This window comes from Pristis pectinata, chromosome 3 (assembly GCF_009764475.1).
Source record: "Pristis pectinata isolate sPriPec2 chromosome 3, sPriPec2.1.pri, whole genome shotgun sequence".
Classification (NCBI taxonomy): Eukaryota; Metazoa; Chordata; class Chondrichthyes; order Rhinopristiformes; family Pristidae; genus Pristis; species Pristis pectinata.
The window spans coordinates 10,851,360-10,872,811 of record NC_067407.1 but is presented as its reverse complement, the minus strand read 5'-3'; the positions used below and the strand labels follow the sequence as shown (position 1 = coordinate 10,872,811).

Below are 21,452 nucleotides of genomic sequence, written 5' to 3'. Positions count from 1 at the left end.
GTGACCGGGGTTCAATTCCGGCTGCTGTCTGTAAGGAGTTTGTACGTTCTCCCTGTGACTGCATGGGTTTCCTCTAGGTGCTCCGGTTTCCTCCCACATTCCAAAGACATACGGGTTAGGAAGTTGTGGGCATGCTGTGTTGGAGCCGGAAGTGTGGCGACACTTGCGGGCTGCCCCCAGAACACTCTACACAAAAGATGCATTTCACTGTGTGTTTTGTTGTACACATGACCAACAAAGAAATCTTATCTTAACCTTTTTCCTAACTCTCTATATTCACTCTGCAGGACCTCATCCCTTTTATACCTATGTCACTTGTGTCAATGTGCACAATGACTTCTGGCTGCTCGCCCTCCCTCTTGAGAATGTTCTGCAGTGACTCTGAGACATCCTGGACACTGACAGCAGGGAGGCAACACACCATCCTGGAATCCCGTTTGCAGCTACAGAATCTCCAGTCTGCCCCCCCCCGTCCCCCACTATCGAGTCTCCAATCACTATTGTCTTCTCTGCCTTCACCCTTCCCCGCTGTGCCCCAGAGCCAGTCCTGGTGCCACAGCCCTGGCTATTGCTGCTTTCTCCTGAACAGTCATTCCCCCCAACAGTATCCAAAACGGAAAACTTGTTTTCAAGGGGAATGGCCACAGAGGATTCCTGTACTCTCTGCCTACTTCACCTGTCTTCCCTGGTGGTCACTCAACTACTTTCTGCCTGTGCCTTAGGTGTGACCACCTCACTAAAACTCCTACCTATGATCCTCTCAGTATCTCGGATGGTCCTGAGTGCATCCAACTCCTTCACGCAGTCAGTCAAGAGCTGCAACTGGACACATGTCCCACAGGTGTCGCCTCAGGGACTCTGGAAGTCCCCCTGATCTCCCAGATCCTGCAGGAGGAGCATACTATTGCCCCAACTGCCATCCTGATTTCTCTAAGACTAGACAGGAAAGTTAAAGAACCTTACCCGCACCTCTGCTCAGCCTCCTCTCACCAAAGCCTCATAAGCCAAAGCCTCTTTGTTTACCACTCAAACACTGGCCATTCTCAAAACAGCCACTCCAAAATATGAGAGCCTTTGAAGAATCTGGGGAGTGGGAGGGATGGAAATTCATGGGGTACCATGATGTAGGTCCACAGGAGGACAGAGCAATCCCAGATATGAACTACAATACTAAGATGTCTTCCAGTATAATTGTAACATAAATAACCAGAATGCAAAATATATTTTAATATTCAACACACAATGAGCTTTTCCTGCAATGCATATACTTATTTTATCAATGGTAGGGATTCTGTGACACCAGTAGCTTCCTCCCAACACCGTTCTGTCTCTTAATTAATTCCAGATTGGCCGTAATTCCTCCGAACCCCATCTCGCTGCGCTTTCTAGCTGGGGGATCTTTTTCGGTACCACCTGCAGGTGGCAATCACGGTCCCTGGATATCTCTGCAGTGTGCCCACACCATCTGTAGGTGTCACTAAAGACCCAGTATTTGCTGCTTGAACTATTCCAGCTACCAGTCTGCAGAGTGTTCGCACTCACTCTCCACGAGAACTAGATTTGTTTCTTTTAGAAAGAACCAGCAGTTATATAGGGCTGGACAGCCCAAGGTACTTGCAGTCAATTAAGTGCAATTACTTTTGTAGTGGGAAACATAGCAGCCAATTTGTGCACAGCGGAAACATTGATCAGACGTTGTTTGGATTAATTTTCTACAAATTTCAAACTAATCTGCCTGTAGAGATCTAGCTTCCTCCTCGGTGTTGGCTTCTCCTTCTCCTATGTTGGCTACTCAGGTATAAGTTAATTGGTGAGTTTACTGGCCTCTGCAGATTGCTCCTGGTGTAGGTAAGTGGTAGGGGAATCAGGGGAGAGTTCGTTGAGTATGCTGGAGAGAAGATATTGTAGGGAGATAAGTGGTGAAATGAGACTGATGGGTGTACCCTGACAGACAGCATGAACTCGATGGGCTGAGTGGTCTCCTCCTCTGTCATGAGGAAATATGAGGAAGATGAGTTCAAGGAACTGCAGCCGTCAAATAGCCTTGGTGTTCTCAAGCAAGGTGAGCAAGTAAGGACATTGAAGAATTTTTAGACAGGAAAGAAAAGCTCAATTTTTAATCAACATTTTACAGACCGCAACCAAACAATTCAATTATGGGATTGAGGTAGGAACTGAAGTGCCATAAATAGTTTTCTAAAAGAATAAAAAAGAATAAACATTCATTATGTCTTTGAAATATATGCATAAAATATAAATTTGAGAATTCGTGAGCCTAGAATTCTTGCTTTGAGGGCCAATGAGTTTCCTAAGTAGTATTTACCACTTACGATGCTCTTAAAAACATTTTTATTTTGCAATTTGTTTAAAGTAGTTTAGAGTGAAACTATTCTGTGACTACCCGATGTTCTTGCAAATTTAACCAATTTTCCTTGATTGTGCTAGAAAAGGCTGTGAAACAGTCAGAGCCTATAGGGATGCACCGAGTGACTGACAGCAACTTTGGAGTTCCCAGGTTAAATTATGCATCTGCAAAAATCCACAGTTCCTGTCCATTTCACGGTGACGCTGCGTCTTCTACCATCTGGGACAGTGCTTCAGTAATGTAGATGGAGGCACGAATATAGGCGAGGACACTGGAAATGACACTTCTCTCTTCATCAAATCATCAAGATGGGAAGTGGGCTTCGTAAGAATAGTGATGGTGTCAGGTGCCTGCTGAGAAATGGTCAAATGCATCAATGTAGAGCGTGATGTGGACAGTTTCATGATTGTCTCAATTTCACCCAGAAGTGATTGCTGACATGATTTTCTCTGGTAAAGTTGAAACTGCCCAGCATGTTGATTTTTGTTCAGTGCCAAAGGACCAAATTTCTTGGCAATAGAGGACAAGAGCAGGAAATTCTACTGGAAAGTCACTGGTGAGGATTCCATTTAATTCTGTGACCACTTACTTCAACTGCACTTTAACAATGTCAAGGCCATGGAGAGACTTCAACTGATATTTAGTAGAATGATATGAGGGACAGCAGGCTTCAGTTATGATGATAGACAAGTGTTACTCAGTATTCTCCTTGGAGCAACAAAGATCAAGCAGAGATTTTGGAAGTGTAAATAAGTGTAAACTGTTCCCAGTGGCAGACAGATTGGGCATTTGCTAAAGGGATCTCAACAGTAGTAAGTGTGCCCAGAAAGAGAGGTGGAATCAGAATCAATAACTTTTATAAGAGAATTGGATTAGTCATTTGCAACACAACATCTCTTCAACTCTTCTCAATGTAAAGTCAATTCTACCGTCAGCTGCTGACAAGTGTGCGCACCAGATGGCGATCAGATGGAACTTGGAAGTGGGTGTTTGCACAGGGCAACCGTGGGTGAGTGGACAATGCTGCTGATCCAAACTGCTGCTGGCAATCCTGAAAGTATATTCCATCCTCTTCAGCACAAAAGTGAAGGAGAGACAATGGAACATTGATCTGTGAATTCCGGGTTTATTTCTTGGGGCTGGCTGTTTGTATCCGTTCTGGGAACTGAGACTGCTTGAAGTCTCTGTCAACAGCTGACTAGATCTGATGGCTTTTGTAGGTTCAAATATTAAAAGCACCACTGATGCTGTACCTTTCAGGATGTTCTCGGGGACTGAGAACTCTGAGCAATTTCTTTTCACTCCATGTATCACTGAGATATTTCATGCAACCCAATTTCTACACCAAGGTGTTAAGTACTGATACAACAACGGTTTGCATTTATATAGCACCTTTAATGTGGAGAAAAGTTCCAGGCCGTACACAGGTACAATTACCAGTCAAAAAATGAGTCAGGGTCACATAAGGAACATCTAAGAGAAATATCAAAAAGTTTGGCCATGAAAGGAGTTGTCAAGGAGCCTCGAAGGAGTAAGGGAAACGAGAAACATTGCCACCTTGTTATAACGCCTTTGAGTCGATTGAGTTCTATGTCATTGTAAAATATTAACATGTGGTCTGTTGAAGTTATGAGGTGATGTTGCAATCCAGTACTCAGAGCTGTGTTCAACTAAAGAAAACAGTGGGTTTATTGTTATGGCCTGCCATTTATAAACACTATGCCCCATAGTTTGGTGGATAGGTGCTTTGTAAGTCATTGTAGACAGTGGGACATTGCAAGCAAAATGACCACCAGGGCTGTTTCCAGAGACATCCCCTGAACAAATGGGAATTGCCTTGCTTTCCAAAGCATCTTTGCCACTGCTTGGATCAGCATTGACAAAGGTTGTAGAAAATCCAAACTATTGTTTGATTTACAACAGCCATGAATCTGAAATAAAAACTAATTTACAAATTCAGTGGAAAAATGAGGATATTGAAAAAGTGATCCTCTTAATTGATTTTTTAAAAAAAGCAATTGTACAATATATAAAAATGTGATGCCAAGAATTAAACTGTTCCATAAAAGGTTTTGTTTGAAATTATTGAATAAATAAGTATCATAAGAACATAAAATATAGCAGCAGAATTAGTAGAATTTCTTGCTCTTGCCCTCTATTGCCAAGAAATTTGGTGCTTTGGCACTGAACAAAAATCAATATGCTGGGCAGTTTCAATTTTACCAGAGAAAATCGTGTCAGCAGTCAGGGTTTTGACCTGAAGCGTCAGCTGTCCGTTTCCCTCCATAGGTGCTGCCTGACCTGCTGAGTTCTTCCAGTGTTTTGTGTGTTATCCTTGGATATTGTGAAGGAAATCATGCATGGATAAGCTGGGCTGACTGATCTGTTTCCATGCTCAATGATTCTATTACTGTATTTCACTGCAGAACTTTGAAAGATTTATTGATAAATGAATTGCACTGCACGTTTTGAAGGAACAGAATAAACTAGTTAGTCTGGAAATATTTTGAAGCAATTCACTGCAACCTTTAGGAGACTCATTTTGTGATTCAAGATCTGGGAATGATTGTTAACTTCTGGCTGAGCTGATCACATGTCCTGGCCAGAGCAAGTAAACAAAGCCATTTTTGGTCAGGGTCTCTTTTTAGGGAAGGTAATTCTTAGCAGAGTCTCAGTTGTTGCTGAACTTTCTATTCAGGAAGGTTAATTTGTGTTGCAGAGTTAATATTTGAAATTGTAAGTATATTATACTGTTTAGCAAGCAGAGTTGATTCAACTTTTATAATTGTGAAGTTTAAATACCCTTTGTTGTCAGTTTTTCTAACTTTTTTTGATTGGAGAGATTCAAAGTATTGTTTTCATATATAGTTAAAAACAGCAGAACATTTGAGAATTTTGTGAACTCGAACCATACTCCCTCTGTTGCAGTCAGTTCAATGTGCAGTGGTTTCACAGAATCACAAAGAGGTTACTCATTTAGCCTGAGTCCGTTCCAGCTCCCTGCACGAGGAATCCCGCTGTTCTCACTCCCCCACCCTCCCCCTAAGGACCTGCGGTTTTTCTTTCATGCACATATCCAGCGTCCCTTTGAACGTCTTGTCCCAATCTGCTTCCAGTGCATTCCAGGTCATATATCACTCACTGCATAAAACTGTTTTCCTCAAATCACTTGTAGGTTCATACCATTCACCTTCATCGTATGTCCTCTGGTCATAAGCTTTCCATAAGGGAAGAGTTCCCCTTCACACCCCTGAAGATTTTTAATACCTTTCTCAGATATCCTTGTAATCCCCTGTGATCCAAGGAGAACAACCCAGCTTCTCCATTCTATTTACAGTACATAACTGAAGTCCCTCATCTCTGGAATCATGAGTAAATCTCTTCTGCACCCTCTCTGAAACCGTCACATCTTTACTAATGTGTGGTGCCCTGTCCTCATTGATGAACCTGCTGTAGAGATGGCTGACAGCTTCAAGCGCCTTGGCATCCATATCACCACCATATTACACTGATGCGGTGATCAAAAAAGCACATCAGTGTATTTACTTTCTTAGGAGTCTGAGAGGTTTCGGCAGGTCCATGAGGATCCTCTCAAACATCTACAGATGCAGTATAGAACGTATCCTGATGGGTGCATCTCAGCCTGGGACGGCAACTGCCCTGCTCTGGGCTGACGGAACCTCCAGAAAACGGTAAACACAGCCCAGTCCGTCACAGGCTCGTCACTTCCTTCCACCCAGTCCATCTTCACGGTGCGTTGTTTCACGGAGGCTAATAGAATTGTAAAGGATGCCTGCCACCCTGGCTATTCCCATTTCTCTCTTCTACCTTCTGGGAGAAGTTACAGGAGCTTGAAAGCCCGGACGACCAGACTTAAGAACATGATCTTCTCTACATCTCTCGGTTATTCCATTATTGTCACTTCATTAATTTTTTTGCACTACTTCAGATTGCACTACAATCTTTGCACCGTTCTGCTGTTTTGTGCTCAGCATTGTATTTATTGCTTATTTATTACCACCATGTACACTGTTTACTCTGTGAGCTTCATGTGAACAAGGAATTTCATTGCACCCTGGTGTTTCTGACAATAACACCAGGTTGCAATGAAATGTAATCTAATTGGAACTGGACACACCATTTTATTTATGGCCTGACCATTGTTTTGTAAATTCTCACCAAGACTCTCTTGCTCTTGTACTCAGTATTTCCATATATGAAGTCTAAGAAAGATGCCGAATACTCCTTTAACTGCTTTCTCTACCTGCCCTGCTGCTTTCAGTGAACTGTACAGATATACCCCCAGATCTCCCTCTGTTCCTCTGCCCCTTGAGAGTTGTGCCCTCTGGTTTATTCTTATTCTTGAAATGAAACACCTTATACTTTTCTGGGTTAAATTTCGTCTGCGACATGTTTGTCCATTTCACCAGCCTGTTTGTATTGTAGAATCAAAGAATATTTATGCCACAGGGGGACATTCAGCCCATTGTACCTGTACTGGTCGAGAAAAAGCTACCCAGTCTAACCCTACCATTCAGCACTTGATCCGTGGCCCTGCAGGTCTCAGCTCTTCAAGTACACATCCAGGTACTTTCCAGATGTGGTAAGGGTTTCTGTCTCTCCTATCCTTGGGCTCTTACTACCCGCCTCACAATCTGCTGACAAATTATGTGTCATCTGCCCCATACAACCAAGTCCAAATCACTAATCTAAAGAAAAGCCATGGGATAACCAATTATAATTCCCTCCAGTTTGAAAAACATTTGTTCTCTGTTTCCAGACACTGACTGAGATTGAACTGGAGGTCATTATTGGGATGACTTAGCACAGGATAATTTTATCTCCCTCTGTCATTGTTTCAGTTTCAGCTGGAGCCCAGTAACATGCTGCAGCTGTTTTTCAGACCTCTGTTTTTGGCCTCTGTACCTCCCTCTGCAACCAGATCCTCGATTTCCTTCTCAGGAGACCACAGTCAGTATCATTCTGTAATACCTTCTCCTCCTCGCTGACAATCAACACAGGCTCACCTCACGGATGTGTGCTTAGCCCACTGCTCTACTCTCTCTACACTCATGACTGTGTGGCTAAGCACAGTTCCAATGCCATCTATAAATTCACCGATGACACCACTGTTGTTGGTAGACAGGTGGCGACGAGAAGGCTTACAGGAGTGACATAGGTCGGCTGGTTGAGTGGCATCGCAACAATAACCTCGCCCGCAACATTCAAGGAATATATTGTGGACTTCAGGAAGGGGAAGTAGGGAGGACATACACCAGTTCTCATTGAAGGGTCAATAGCGGAAAGGGTGAGCAGCTTCAAGTTCCTGGGCATCAATATCCAGAGAATCTATCCTGAGCCCAGCACATTGATGCAATCACAAAGAAGGCACACCAGCAGCCCTACTTCATTTGGAGTTTGAGGAGATTCAGTATGTCAACAAAGTCTCTCACAAATTTCTATAGATGTATGGTGGAGAGCATTCTGACTGGTTGCATCACAATGGAGCCTCCAATGCACAGAACCACAAGAGGCTGCAGAGGGTTGTAGACTCAGCCAGCTCCATCAGGGGCAAAACCCTCCCCACCATTGAGGACATCTTCAAAAGGTGGTGCCTCAAGAAGGCAGCATCCGTCACTAAGGGCCCTCACCATCCAGGACATGCCCTCTTCTCGTTACTATCATTGGGAAGGAGGTACAGGAGCCTGAAGACCCACACTCAGCGATTCAGGAACAGCTTCTTCCCCTCCACCATCAGATTTCTGAACAATCCATGAACCCATGAACACTACCCTGTTATCCCTTTTTTTTGCACTATTTATTTATCTTAGTAATTTATAGTAATTGTTGTCTTTGCACTGTACTGCAGCTGCAAAACAATGAATTTCATATCATATAAGTGAGTGATAATAAATATGATTCTGATACAGATGGGCTACAGTTGGTTGTCGCTTCTGTCAGTTTCTTTGTCCAGAACCGCAGCAGATGCTGTCTACCAGGTAAGTTCTGCCATAGGCTCCAAATGGACACATCCTGTTTGACTTATACCTGTCAGGCACGGTAGTATAGCGGTTAGCCTAACGCTTTACAGCACCAGCGACCTGGCTTCAACTCCAGCCACAGTCTGTAAGGAGTTTGTACATTCTCCCTGTGGCTGTGTTGGTTTCTTCCAGGTGCTCCAGTTTCATCCCACATTCCAAAGATGTACAGGTTAGGAAGTTGTGGGCATGCTATGTTGGCGCTGGAAGTGTGGCGACACTTGTGGGCTGCCCCCAGAACACTCTACACAAAAGGTGCACCACTGTGGGTCTTGATGTACATGTGACTAATAAAGAAATCTTATCTTAATTCCAGAAGGCAACCCAAAATCTTTGGCACTTAGGGGTATTGCTTTAAAAATTGCCTCTTCAGCTGCCTCAAAGACTCTTTGCTGCTCAGGATCCCATTCAAAGTCTATATTATTCCATGTGACCTGGCAAATGGAATGCAATATTAGGGTCAAGTGGAGGATATGGCATCTGCAGTATCCCAATAATCCCTCAAACTTCTGTGGCCCTTCTTTGGTACTTGGAGGTGCGATTTCACTAATCTTATTCTTCACCATGACTGGCACTACTCTTTCTTCCTCAGCCCATTGTATGTCCAGGAACATCGCTGTCTGGTTTGGCTCCTGTAATTTCTTGGAGTTGATTTCCCTGCCCCTGCCTTTCATATACGGTACTAATTCATGTAAAGTCTCCCCTCATTATCTGTTTGGAGGGACTTCTCAGGAAGATATCATCCGTGTAATGGACAACTGTTATTCCCAGTGACAAGGCCCAATTAGCCTCATTCCTTGCTACCAATTTATGGCATAACATTGGACTGTGCAAATATCCCTGAGGTAATCTCTGGAAGGTATCTTCTTTGCCTTCCCAGGTGAAAGCAAGCTGATCCTGTGATTGCTCATCAAGTGGTATTGAGAAAAGGGTATTCGCTAGATCCATGGCAGTGTACTGGGAGAATGAGCAGGAGACTTGCAGAGCAAGAAAGGCTGTTCAAAGTGGGATGTGGAGTAGGGGGGATGGTGGAAGGGCAGAAGGAGGAGGGTTGCTCAGGTAAACCTGACCACTCAAAATTTTCAGGGAGCAATTGAATCCTATAAAGGAAAAATGCAGCTGCACTTAAATAAGATGCAGGCAGCAAGATAATTGCTCCTCGTGTGTTTGCTACCTTTGGAGTTCCCTAGTTTCACGGGTAGCTGCCTCATTGATTTGCTTCATGTTCTTCATTGTCCTCATTCCAATTCTACTTAATGCTTCAAGTCAACAACCATTCTTCACATCATGGAACACTTAGAAAACAGATTGTCCTATAATGGGAGATGAAGCAGACAAGGCCATTCACCCTTATCCACTCCAGGTTGAGGTTATGTTGGAAGGGTCAAGGTAAATCTAAAGAGGAATGATGTGCTTTATGGTAAGGATAAAGGGGGTGTTTGTGGCTATGAGTTGACGAGAGTTCAGACTGAAGTTTCAGAATAAATGTCAGAGTGTGGTGTTTATTTTACAAATAGCAGTTGGACCCCTACCAAGTAAAGGGAACAAGATTTCACAACACAAGTGACAAGTAAGAAAAAAAGCAGGTACTTGTGGCTACCCAAATGTACCAGCTCAGGCCAGTGGACTAGGAACCAAATTCTGCAGGTATTTTGCAGGGGAAATAACCGACCTCTGTATGCCCTTTCTTCAGATTCTTTTTCTAATTTTCTAATTTTCTGACTTTTCTGACTTCAATCTGCTTTTCTCCAAATTTAAATCTTTGCTTAGTTCTGTATCCCACTGACCAATGAATTTAAACCCTCCCCAGAGGCACTGCCAAAACTACAAGTAAGTATGTTGGTCCTGGCCCTGTTAAGTTGTAACTGGACTTATTTAAACGGATCCCACCTTCCCCAGAACTGGCCCCAGTGCCCCAAGCATCTGCGACCTTCAGGTGTATTCACCTGTACTATCCTTCGAGTTCTTTACACACTGGTACATTCCAGGAATTATTACTTCTTCAGCTTGTTCTCCTAAATACTTGAAATTTGTCCAGGACGCAGGAAGCACTCTGGAGTATCCACTTGGCACAGGATGTGCTTTCCACAGACCCTAGCCTGCTGCTGTTACTCAAATTAATTCACTATTGGCAAGGGCATTTTTTCATAGTTCTATTATGTGGTGCAATGATGCTCAGGCTTTAGAGGGTTAAATACAGTACATAGAGTGGAAATGGAATATTTCTTGAGTGGGTGTGGAGTTGTATGATTGGCACAATTCTTTATTGGGATTGGGTCAAGATGAACTTATTTTTCAGTTTACTTTGCAGTGTGATCATACCCAATTGATAGTATAAAGGACAGGGCTGTTGAGCTGATTGTTGGAACTCCTCTTTGACCAGACTTGCAGCTGGTGCTAAGGAACTTTGCAAGCAGAGACAGGACATCTCACCATCGCTCTGGAGTGCCGTGAATGGAAGAAGAGATGTGAGCTATTTCTTCCTATTGATTAGATGTAATTTTTGCATGCTTTTATAATTAACTGAGATTTTCTGTAAATTTCCACTGTACTTACTCAGAACTGGCTCCTATTGTACACTTCAAGGCATTATATCTTTGTCAGACAAAAACTAGGGCATGCTATTTTGATTCAACAGGCCAGTTTGCAAATCGTTTTCCTCTTTTCCTTCAGGCATTAACTAGTTGCTGGATATAGTTTCACAGTCTGACAAAGAGTCTTCAACCTAAAATGAGAATCCCAAAGCATTCTATACATACATCAAGAAAATAGGTGGTGTTGTAGGTAGTGTAGAAGGTTATGAAAAATTACAGGGTGATCTTAATCAGCTGGGTATGTGGGCTGAGGATTGGTAAATGACCTTCAATCCAGATAAAAGTGAGCTATTGCATTTTGGGAGATCAAACCAGGGTAGGACTTATACAGTGAATGGTAGGGCCCTGGAGAGCGTTAATGGAACAGAGGGGCCTAGGAGTGCAAGTGGATAGTTCGCTGAAACCAGCATCACAGCTCGATAGGGTGGTGAAGAAGGTGTTTGGCACACTGGCCTTCATCAGTCGGGGCAATGAGTATAGGAATTGGGAAGATATGTTGCAGTTATATAAGACATTGGTGAAGCCGCACTTGGAGTATTGTGTACAGTTTTGGTTGCCCTGTTATAGAAAAGACGTTACTAATCTAGACATAATGCAGAAAAGACTTACCAGGATGTTGCCTGGACTTGGGGGCCTGAGTTACAAGAAGAGGTTGTGTAGACTAGAACTTTATTCCCTGGAACATAGAAGGTTGAGGGGTGACCTGATGGAGGTATATAAGATGATGAAGGACACAGGGTGAAAGTACATGGTCTTTTTCCCAGGGAGGGGGTGCGACAAACAAGAGGGCATAGGTTTAAGATCAGACGAGAGATTTAAAAGGGACATCAGGGGCAGCTTCTTCACACAAAGGGTGGTGCGTATTTGGAACGAGCTGCCAGAAATAGTGGTTGAGGCAGGCACATTAGCAACATTTAAAAGCCATTTAAATAAGTACATGGATAGGAGAGGTTTAGAGCTCTATGAACCAAATGCAGGCAGATGGAACTGGCTTGTTGGGCAACACAGTCAGCATGGATGAGTTGGGCAGAAGGGCCTGTTTCCGTACTGTATGAGTCTATGACTATGATAAGAGCAAGAGAATAACTAGGGAGAGGGTAAGGCTACTCAAGAATAAAGGAGTGAACATTTGCTTGGAGGCAGAAGATGTGGGCGACATCGTAAATGAGTACTTTGTGTCAGTATTTACCAAAGAGAAGGATATGGAGGATAATGAGATCACTATGGAGCATTCTAATAAGCTAATATGCTAAGGCATTTTGAGATAAAGAAAGAGATGGTACAGAAGGTGCTGGCATGCTTAGTTTATTAGTCGAGGCATTGGGTTCAAGAGTCAGGAAGTTATGTTGCAGCTGTATAAAACTCTGGTTAGGACGTATCTGGAGTATTGCATTCAAATCTGGTTGCCCCATTATAGGAAGGAGTTGGAGGCTTTAGAGCGGGTGCAGAAGAAATTTACCAGAATGCCGCCTGGATTATAAGGTCCATATCCCTCCATTCTCTGCATATTCATGTGCCTCTCCAAGACCCTCTTAAATGTCTCTATCATATCTGCCTCCAACACTGCCCCTGGAACCCACTACTCTCTATAAAAAGCCTGCCCCACACATCTCCTTTGAACCTTCCCCCTTAAGTGCGTGCCCTCTAGTATTAGACATTTCAATCCTGTGAGAAAGATACTGGCTGTCTATCTACATCTCTCATAATTTTATAAACTTCTATCAGGTCTACCCTCAGCCTCAGCCGCTCCAGAGAAAACAACCCTAGTTTGTCCAACCTCTCCTTATAGCACATACCCAATTATCCAGTCAGCACCCTGTTAACTTGATAAACTCCTCGAAAAATTCAATCAAGTTAATAAGACACGACCTGCCCCACACAAAGCCATGCTGACTGTCCCTAATTAGTCCATGCTTTTCCAAATAATCATAAATCCTATCCCTAACAACCCCCTCCAATAGCTTCCCTACACAGATGTGAGACTCACCAGTCTATAATTTTCAGGATGATCCCTGTTTATCTTCTTGAACAAAAGAACAACCTTAGCTACTCACCAGTCCTCTGGGACCTCACCAGTCCTCCTGTAACTAGAGAGGGCAGTGAGGTTATGCTGGATTATGCAATGATAATAAAACAAGAGTTTGCTCACTGTCATAGAATAACTGAATGATTACAACATGGATGGAGGCCATTCAACCCCTTGAGTGTGTATTAAGATAAGACAAGATAAGATCTTTATTAGTCACATGTACATCGAAACATACAGTGAAATACATCTTTTGTGTAGAGTGTGCTGGGGGCAGCCCACAAGTGTCGCCACACTTCCGGCGCCAACATAGCATGCCCAAAACTTCCTAACCTGTACGTCTTTGGAATGTGGGAGGAAACTGGAGCACCTGGAGGAAACCCACGCAGTAACAGGGAGAACATACAAACTCCTTACAGACAGCGGGGGGAATTGAACTTGGGTCACTGGCACTGTAATAGCATTATGCTAACCACTACACTACCGTGCCTGCCCATTGGGCGAATGTGGGAGCAATCTCATTAGTCCCAGGCTCCTGCTCTATCCATACCTCTGTAAATTATTTTCTCTTGGGTAGTGATCCAGCTCCTTTTTGAACTCTGCAATTGAATACCTCCACTTCTACCCCTGGCAGTTCATTCCACCATGTGGAAAAAAATCCCCTCATCACTTTTGGTTCTTTTGTCATTCACCTTTGTTCTGACACGTCTATCAATGGAAACAGTTTTTCTCAATCTATTCTACCTATATCCTTCATGATTGAGACACCTCCATCACATCTCCTCACAAGTTCATCTATTCCAAGGAGAACAACCCCAGCTTCTCCATTCCATCCGCATCATGTTCCTCAGATTACCACCATGCCTTAGAAGATAGTACATTGATCTTGATGGGATAAAAAGTATAAATTAAAGAAGGGTTTTGGTTGGATTCATTCCAGGGATGAACTTCTATTTTTGTAGATCCAGTAGCTTTAATTTTGTTTCCAATGCAACTCCTTGTTGTGTTAATATTTGCAAATGTTGAATGTTTGGAGTCAGTTGGAAATTCTGGTCTATCCTTTTCCTGTTACAAGTATAATCCTTCATTCATTCTTTTTGATTCATTGGCAAAGGTGTGATTGCAAATACAGGAAGTGATCCCGAGCAGAGCAAAACTTCAGTGCAACAATGGTTCTGCGAAAAACCTTTGACTTGGTGTTCAGCTATCTCCTATGTGCTTATGTTGAGAGCAACTATGGAGTGAAGATAGTGGATAATGGATACAGAGACATTGTGATTGCAATTAAACCAAGTATCCCACATAATGACATGATTCATGTCAAAATCCAGGTGAGGTGAATTTATCGAGTTGCTTTGTGTCAATGTACATCCTTGTATCTATTGTATTACCTTGAATTTAGGATTTGATTACAGGGGAAAGAGTTAAAAGAATATGTGTCCATTATTTCCCCTGTCAACATGAGGCACTGATTTTAAACTTGTGCTCCTTTAAGGAAATGATGAAGGAAGCCTCCTCCTTTCTGCATCGAGCTACCAAAAATCGGCTTTATTTTTCGGATGTAAAAATCCTGCTGCCTTCTACCTGGCCAGTTAATTCCAGCTCCGTTCAGGGATCAACTACTCAATCCTATGAGAAGGTAAGAACAAAGAAATCAGAGTGGTGATGAGTGGTTGTTTTTCAGACTGAAGGATGGTAGATAGCAGTGTTCCCCAGGGCTCAGTATGGATTCCAGACCTGGATGTGCAGGATAACATTTGCAAATTTATGGATGACACCAAACTTGAAAGAGTGGCAAAGGGTGAAGAGGTTAATAATAGAATGCAAGAAGATGTAGCATGAATAGGCAGCAAGTTACAGATGAAGTGAAGGATGGAGGTATAAACGGTATAACACCAATAATCTGTTATCCGATTATTCAGAAATCCCAACGGTTCAGCATCAGGCTCGCTGGTGATGTTTCCCACTTGCCCCTGAAACTCACTGGCACCCAGTTCCTGTTCTCCCTTCAACTCACCTGGGTCTCAGTATTTGCACACCCTTTGAAATCACCGAGATTCCCTTTCCTGTGCTCTCCTTATACTCACTGGGGCCACATTTCCAATGCTCCCTTTCACTGCACTGAGCCCCAGTTCCTGCTCTCCCTTCCAAAACTGGGTCCTGGCTCCTTCATTCCTTTTAAGTTCACCCGGCTCCTCAAAGAGCAATCCCATCAGACCCATTCCCCCTCTCCTTATTTCTCTCCAACTTACGCTCTCTCACTTGCCCGTCAATTCCCCTTTGATTCACTTCCCACTTATCTACAGTAAGGAACAAATTACAGTTGCTAATTAACCCACAAAAGGGATGTGGTAAGAAATCGAGAGCACCCAGCAGAAACCCACGCAGTCATGGAGAGAATGTGAAAATTCCTCACAGACAGCACCCAAGGTCAGGATTGAACCCATGTCCCTGGAGCCATGAGGTAGCAGCACTAACTCCTGCACCACCACACTGCTCTTACCCAGGCCAGTTAGTTCCAGGGTGAAGATCCAGAGAAATTTCTGGAGAAATCCAACTCTTTTCAACATTTTCTTTAAGGTATGATTCACCCCATAGACTATCCATTACTAATCGGATTTCCCAAAGTGTTCAGGATTACGAGTCAGGAAATACCTTCTTTTACACTTTAAAGAAGATAATCATACTTTGTAGTGAACAGTTATACTGTCAGAGTCAGTGCTGTCAGAATGAGACAAGTTTTGTTTTATAACCTGATATTCTGGACTTTGCATTGTAATTGGTCTTTGGTTTATTATTATTACATGTACTGAAGTACATGACATTCAGGCATATCATTCCATACCTAAGTACATCAAGGTAGTACAAAAGGAAAGAAAAACAGAATGGTGAATATAGGGTTACATTTACAGGAAAAGTGCAGTGCAGGTGGGCAAGTAAAGTGCAAAGGCCATGACAAGGTAGACTGAGAGATCAAGAGTTCACCTTTATTGTGTAAGAGGTCCATTCAAGAGCCATGTAACAGTGGGATAGATGCTGTACTTGAGCCTGGTAGTGCATGTTCTCAAGCTTTTGTATTTTCTGCCTGATGGGAGGGGTTAGAATAGAGTATGACCAGGGTGGGAGGGGCCTTTGATTATGTTGGCTGCTTTCCTGAAAGGATCATGAAAAGCATTGTATCTACTCAAATCTTTTTTTCTTCAGACTGTTCTAGTCATTCCTGTACATAAATCTCAGACCACAGCCCAAATTTTGCTTGGTTTTGCTGATAGTTCAGTAGAATCTGCCAGCATTTACCCTCTTTGCCTGTAAATCCAAAATTTTAACGAAGACGTGCAAGTGACAATCTTATTGGCCAACTGTGCTGCTGGTCTCTGCATGAAGTGTAACCATGAATGCCTGAGGATTTTAGCAGCTTAGCAGCTTGCTAAAATTCCCAGGCATCTGCTCTTGGATCCTCCACAAGGCCTAGCCCATTCTCTTCAATGGTAATTGAAGGCAGGCAAGATTAAATTAAGTTACAGTTTTTTTAATTACTTGTGATTACCTTAATGTTTTTGATGCTTGTTTTAGATGATTTTATTATTTCTGCAATTTTAAAGAAAGTTTTAAAACATATTTCCAGAGACATTCAGAAACATTCAATGTTTTTGATATTTTTGACATATAGCACAACTGTGGGCAGGAACTTGCTGTCAGTCAAAATTTTTCAGGGACATTTCATGGGCAAGATTTGTTCTGCCCTGATTACATAATCCAAAGCCTTGGCACCACCTAGGACCTCGCTGCTCAGCTCCAGGATGTTCTTGCACAGTAAATAAAGATTTAGATCAGATAAATTTGTGTTTGTGGAAAATCTGAGCAATGGGCTCCACTCAGCGAAATCCACGCCTCTGAATGATGTCAGCAAGCTCTGAGCACACACTCACTTATCGCTCCTGACAGTCATGGAGTCATAGAGTTCCTCTGCAACTTACTGATTGTGCCAACTACATTATTATCCAAATATGTGGCAAACAATAGGGGACTGAGCACTGATCCCTGTGGCACACCCCTGGTCACAGGCCTCCAATCTGAAAAACACCCCTCCACTACTACCCTCTGCCTCCTATTACCAAGCTGATTTTGTATCCAATTGACTAGCTCACCTTGGGGCCCCCACATGATCTAACCTTCCAGACCAGCCTATCATGCAAGACACTGTCAAAGGCCTTGCTAATGTCCATGTAGACAATATCTACCGCACTGCCTTCATCAAGCCTCTTGGTCATCCCTTCAAAAAAAAGCAAATTCATAAGACATGATTTAATGCTGATAATTGCTATTGAATCCTTGCCAAATTCATGTAGATCCTGACTTTCAGTTTCCCCTCCAGTAACTTTCCCACCACTGATGTTAGGCTCACCGGCTGTAGTTCCCTGGCTTGTCCTTGCAGCACCTCATAAATAAAGGCATAACATTAGCAACCCTCCAAGTCTTCTGGTACCTCACTGGTGGCTGATGATGATACAAATATCTTTGCCAGAGCCCCAGCAGTGTCTTCCCTAGCTTCCCACAATGTCCGAGGATACACTAGACTCTACCAGGGTCTCATCCACTTTCATGCGCTTTAAGACTGCCAGCACCTCTTTTTGTAGAGTGGATATGTTTCAGGATGTCACCATTGTATTCCCTGAATTCTTTCACTTCTATGACCATCTCCAAGGTAAATACAGACAGTATCCTAATTCTATAACTGGAAGCAGACATAATAGTGGTGTTTAAGAGGCTTGTAGATAGACACATGAATGGAGAGATATAGATCACGTCTAGACAAAAGAGGTTTAGTTTAACTTGGCATCATGTTCAGTACATCGTGGGCTGAAGGGCCTGTTCCCCTGCTGTACTGTTCTATGTTCTATAATCTCTTAAATGCTTCCATGTTAATTGGGCAGACCAAAGATATGGCAATGAACATCTCACCACTTGATTGGTATTACTGTTGCCTGTCACCCTCCATCAACACTGGAGGTCACCATTCACTAGAAACTGAACTGGACCAACCGTATAAATACCATAGCTACAATTGCAGGTTAGATGCTGGGCAGACTGCATTGTGTGAATGACCTCCTGACACCATAAATGTTCCCCACTATCTACAAGGTACAAATCAGGAGATAAAGAAACTCCATCCAATTGCCTGAATGAGTGCACTCCAACAATTCGCAAGAAGCTCGACATCATCCAGGACAAAGCAGCCCATCCACCAGCTGAAACATTCATTCCCTCAACTACCAGCACACGTTAACTGCACTGTGAACTACCTGCAAAATTCACTGCAATTCCACATCCAGCACTGCCCAAACCACAATCTATGCCACCAATAAGGACAAGCATATCAATCTCATGGGACACCATCATCTGCAGGTTGGCGCCAAGTCATTTGGGAATATATCACCATTCCTTCACCATCCCTGGGTCTAAAGGCTGGAACCTCCTCCCCTTGAGCATTGTGGGAGTACCTACATCAGAAAGGCTGCAGCGATTTAAGAAGGTGGCCTTCATCACCCTGTCCAGGGCAATTAGAGACAGACAACAAATGTTGGCCTTCAGAGATGTCCAATTCCCAAAAAACAATGAATAAATTAGGAAGAAAGATTGGGAAAATTGTCACAGAAATTCTCCCCCAAAGTCCTTCCATGTTCTTTACATTACAGTCATGGGCTGTACGATTTTTTGGATTGTGCACAGTGTCACTATTGCAGGGATTTACACATGGAAATGTGCAATTGTCTTTCACAGGCAGATGTGATTATTGCTGAACCGCACCCTCTGCATGGAGACACCCCGTACACCCTGCAGTATGGAGGATGTGGGGAGAAGGGCCGCTACATTCACCTTACTCCCAACTTCATACTAAACGACAGTCTGGTTCCAGTTTATGGTAAAATAGGTAAATCACTTTCAGTAAGTTAACATCTTTGCAGCATATGTTTTGAAGCTGATGAAACTGTGTCCAGGGAAACTCAACTGGTAAATTGGTTTATTATTGTCACATGTACTAAGGTACAGTGAAAAACTTATCTTGCATACCATCCATACAGATCAATCCATTACAACAATGTATTGAGGTAGTAGAAGGTAAAACAATAACAGGGTGCAGAATAAAGTGTTACAGATACAGAGAAAGTGCAGTGCTGGTAGACAATAAAGTGCAAGCTTATAATGAGGTAGATTATGAGGTCAAGAGTCCATCTTATTGTACCAGAGAACCATTGACTAGTCTTATATCAGTGGGATAGAAGCTGTCCTTGAGCCTAGTGTTACATACATTCAGGTTTTTGTATCTTCTGCCTGATGGGAGAAGAGAGAATGTCTAGGGTGGGTGCGGTCTTTGATTATGTTGGTTGCTTTGCTGAGGCAGCGAGAAGTGTAGACAGAGTCCATGGAGGGGAGGCTGGTTTCCGTCATGTGCTGAACTGTATCCACAACTCTGCAGCTTCTTGCGGTCATGGGCAGAGCAGTTGCCGTACCAAGCCGTGATGCACCTGGATAGAATGCTTTCTATGGTGCATCGGTAAAAATTGATCGACGGGGACATGCCAAATTTCTTTAGTCTCCTGAGGAAGTAGAGGCACCTGTGAGCTTTCTTGACCATGGTGTCAATGTGGTTGGACCAGGTCAGGCTATTGGTGATGTTCACTCCTAGGAACTTGAAGCTCTCAATCCTGATGGAACAAAGAAACTCATGGAAACAACTTGGCAAAGGAAAACAGGTGGTATGCAGTTCTGGTGAAAAACTTGTGCCCGTTGTTCCGTGAATTGACTACTTGTAAATTACCCTTCATTTAGGAGGGTGACAGGAAGATTAGGGTGGGGTTAAGGGTGTGAATAGGGTACAGGATAAATGGATGGGGAATGGGACTGATGGCATTAATCTGAGATCTGGCACAGACTCGATGGGCCAAATGTCCTCTTTCTATGTTATAAAAATAAAAGAAATGGGAAGTATCACAGCAATACCTGAACACTCTGAAATGTGATTTTTAATGACAGAAAGTGAAAGCATTACACTGAACAAACCCACTTCTGTTTCTACAGGATGGTCATTTGTTCATGAATGGGCCCATCTCCAGTGGGGTGTATTCAATGAATATGATGATCAGGTGCCCTTTTATAGATCTGGTGATGGCTCCATTGAGGCAACAAGGTGAGACACTTCAAGTCAAATTATTTTGTTCAGTGAAGAAAAGATTTTAGGATTCTAAGCCAAGGCCACAACATCTGAGAAATGTCCTTTGTGGCCTGTTGCTGTGGATTTGTTGACATTATTCAGATGGAAAGTTGCTCAGCCAGATTTATCATATTATACCAAGGACAGAACTCAAAAATAAAGGGAAGGGCAAGAAGTATTCAACGGGGCAGGCAGAACCTGTGGAGAGAGAAAGATTTAAGGTTTCAGATTATTGACCTGAAAAAGATGTTTTTCAGCAGCATTTTACAAAGGAATTTTCTACTCTGTAATTCACTAATTCCACTGTTAAGTAATGCCTATACTACATTCCTTCAGCAGGCTCCGAGGGTCTATGCTTCATGTAATATCTTCTTCTCTTCAACCCTAATTTATGCATTCTCTTGTACTCTTCCCCCTTCTTTCATTTACCTTCCCCCTTCCCCCACTGCTGCTAACTTTGCATCATATAACTTGTTTTATAGTAACATTTCCCACTACTGATGTAAGTTCACTCTTAACTCTGTGTCTCTCTCCACAATGCTGCCAGACCTTTGTAATATTTCTGGCACCTTGTTACAGATTTGGTTTATGGACAAGAATCATTTACATTTCTGGTGGTTACTGACAACAAAGATGGTGAAATTCTTCCCAGCCTGGCAGAATATTAACCACTGTAATTAGGGCTGCGTGAACTGTCTGGCTGTGAAGTACAGAATGACCAGGTCTTTCTGTTGGATAGTCCATGTGCCCACCAAATCAGACTCTTTACTATCTGCAAACTAGAGTCCTCTGACATACTTAAGCCTCTGATGTAACTCAGAGGATAATTTGTGGTGTATATATTCCACCTGAAGGAAATTCCATTTCTTTGTCTTTTCTAATAAAGCTGGCTCAAACCTGATAAATGGTTAGTTATAGAAATGCCACTCAGAATCAAAACTGTTTTATCTTTGTCTTTTCACCTTCAGGTGTTCAAAGGAGGTAAAAGGATCTTATAAAGGATGCCGTAATGATAAAATGACAGGGTTGCCAGATAGAGATTGTAAATTTAATCCAGACAAGAACCAGACTGCATCCGTTTCAATAATGTATATTCAAGGATTGGAAAATGTAAGTAGAGTCTGTTCCTCAACCATTAAAACACTCCTGAATAACATTCAGACATAGACTGATAATTAACATTTCCGCCCCAAAAGTGCCAGGGAATGACCATCTC

General features: G+C 42.8%; 1 protein-coding gene across 3 annotated transcripts in view; it reads left to right on the top strand.

Moving 5' to 3' along the window:
• The window catches only part of LOC127567722 (calcium-activated chloride channel regulator 1-like), a 61,625-nt gene that overhangs the window by 1,842 nt on the left and 38,331 nt on the right, over nucleotides 1-21,452 (top strand). The window contains exons 1-7 of one of the 3 annotated variants that reach the window (XM_052010693.1): nucleotides 1,727-1,810; nucleotides 10,787-10,871; nucleotides 14,138-14,354; nucleotides 14,519-14,662; nucleotides 18,805-18,955; nucleotides 20,104-20,212; nucleotides 21,205-21,346. In XM_052010693.1, the coding sequence (XP_051866653.1) occupies nucleotides 14,193-14,354; nucleotides 14,519-14,662; nucleotides 18,805-18,955; nucleotides 20,104-20,212; nucleotides 21,205-21,346 (708 nt within the window). In that variant the 5' untranslated portion in view covers nucleotides 1,727-1,810; nucleotides 10,787-10,871; nucleotides 14,138-14,192. Of the gene's footprint in view, nucleotides 1-1,726; nucleotides 1,811-10,702; nucleotides 10,872-14,137; nucleotides 14,355-14,518; nucleotides 14,663-18,804; nucleotides 18,956-20,103; nucleotides 20,213-21,204; nucleotides 21,347-21,452 lie in introns of those variants that run through there. The other 2 variants (XM_052010691.1, XM_052010694.1) reach the window with 2 other exon arrangements.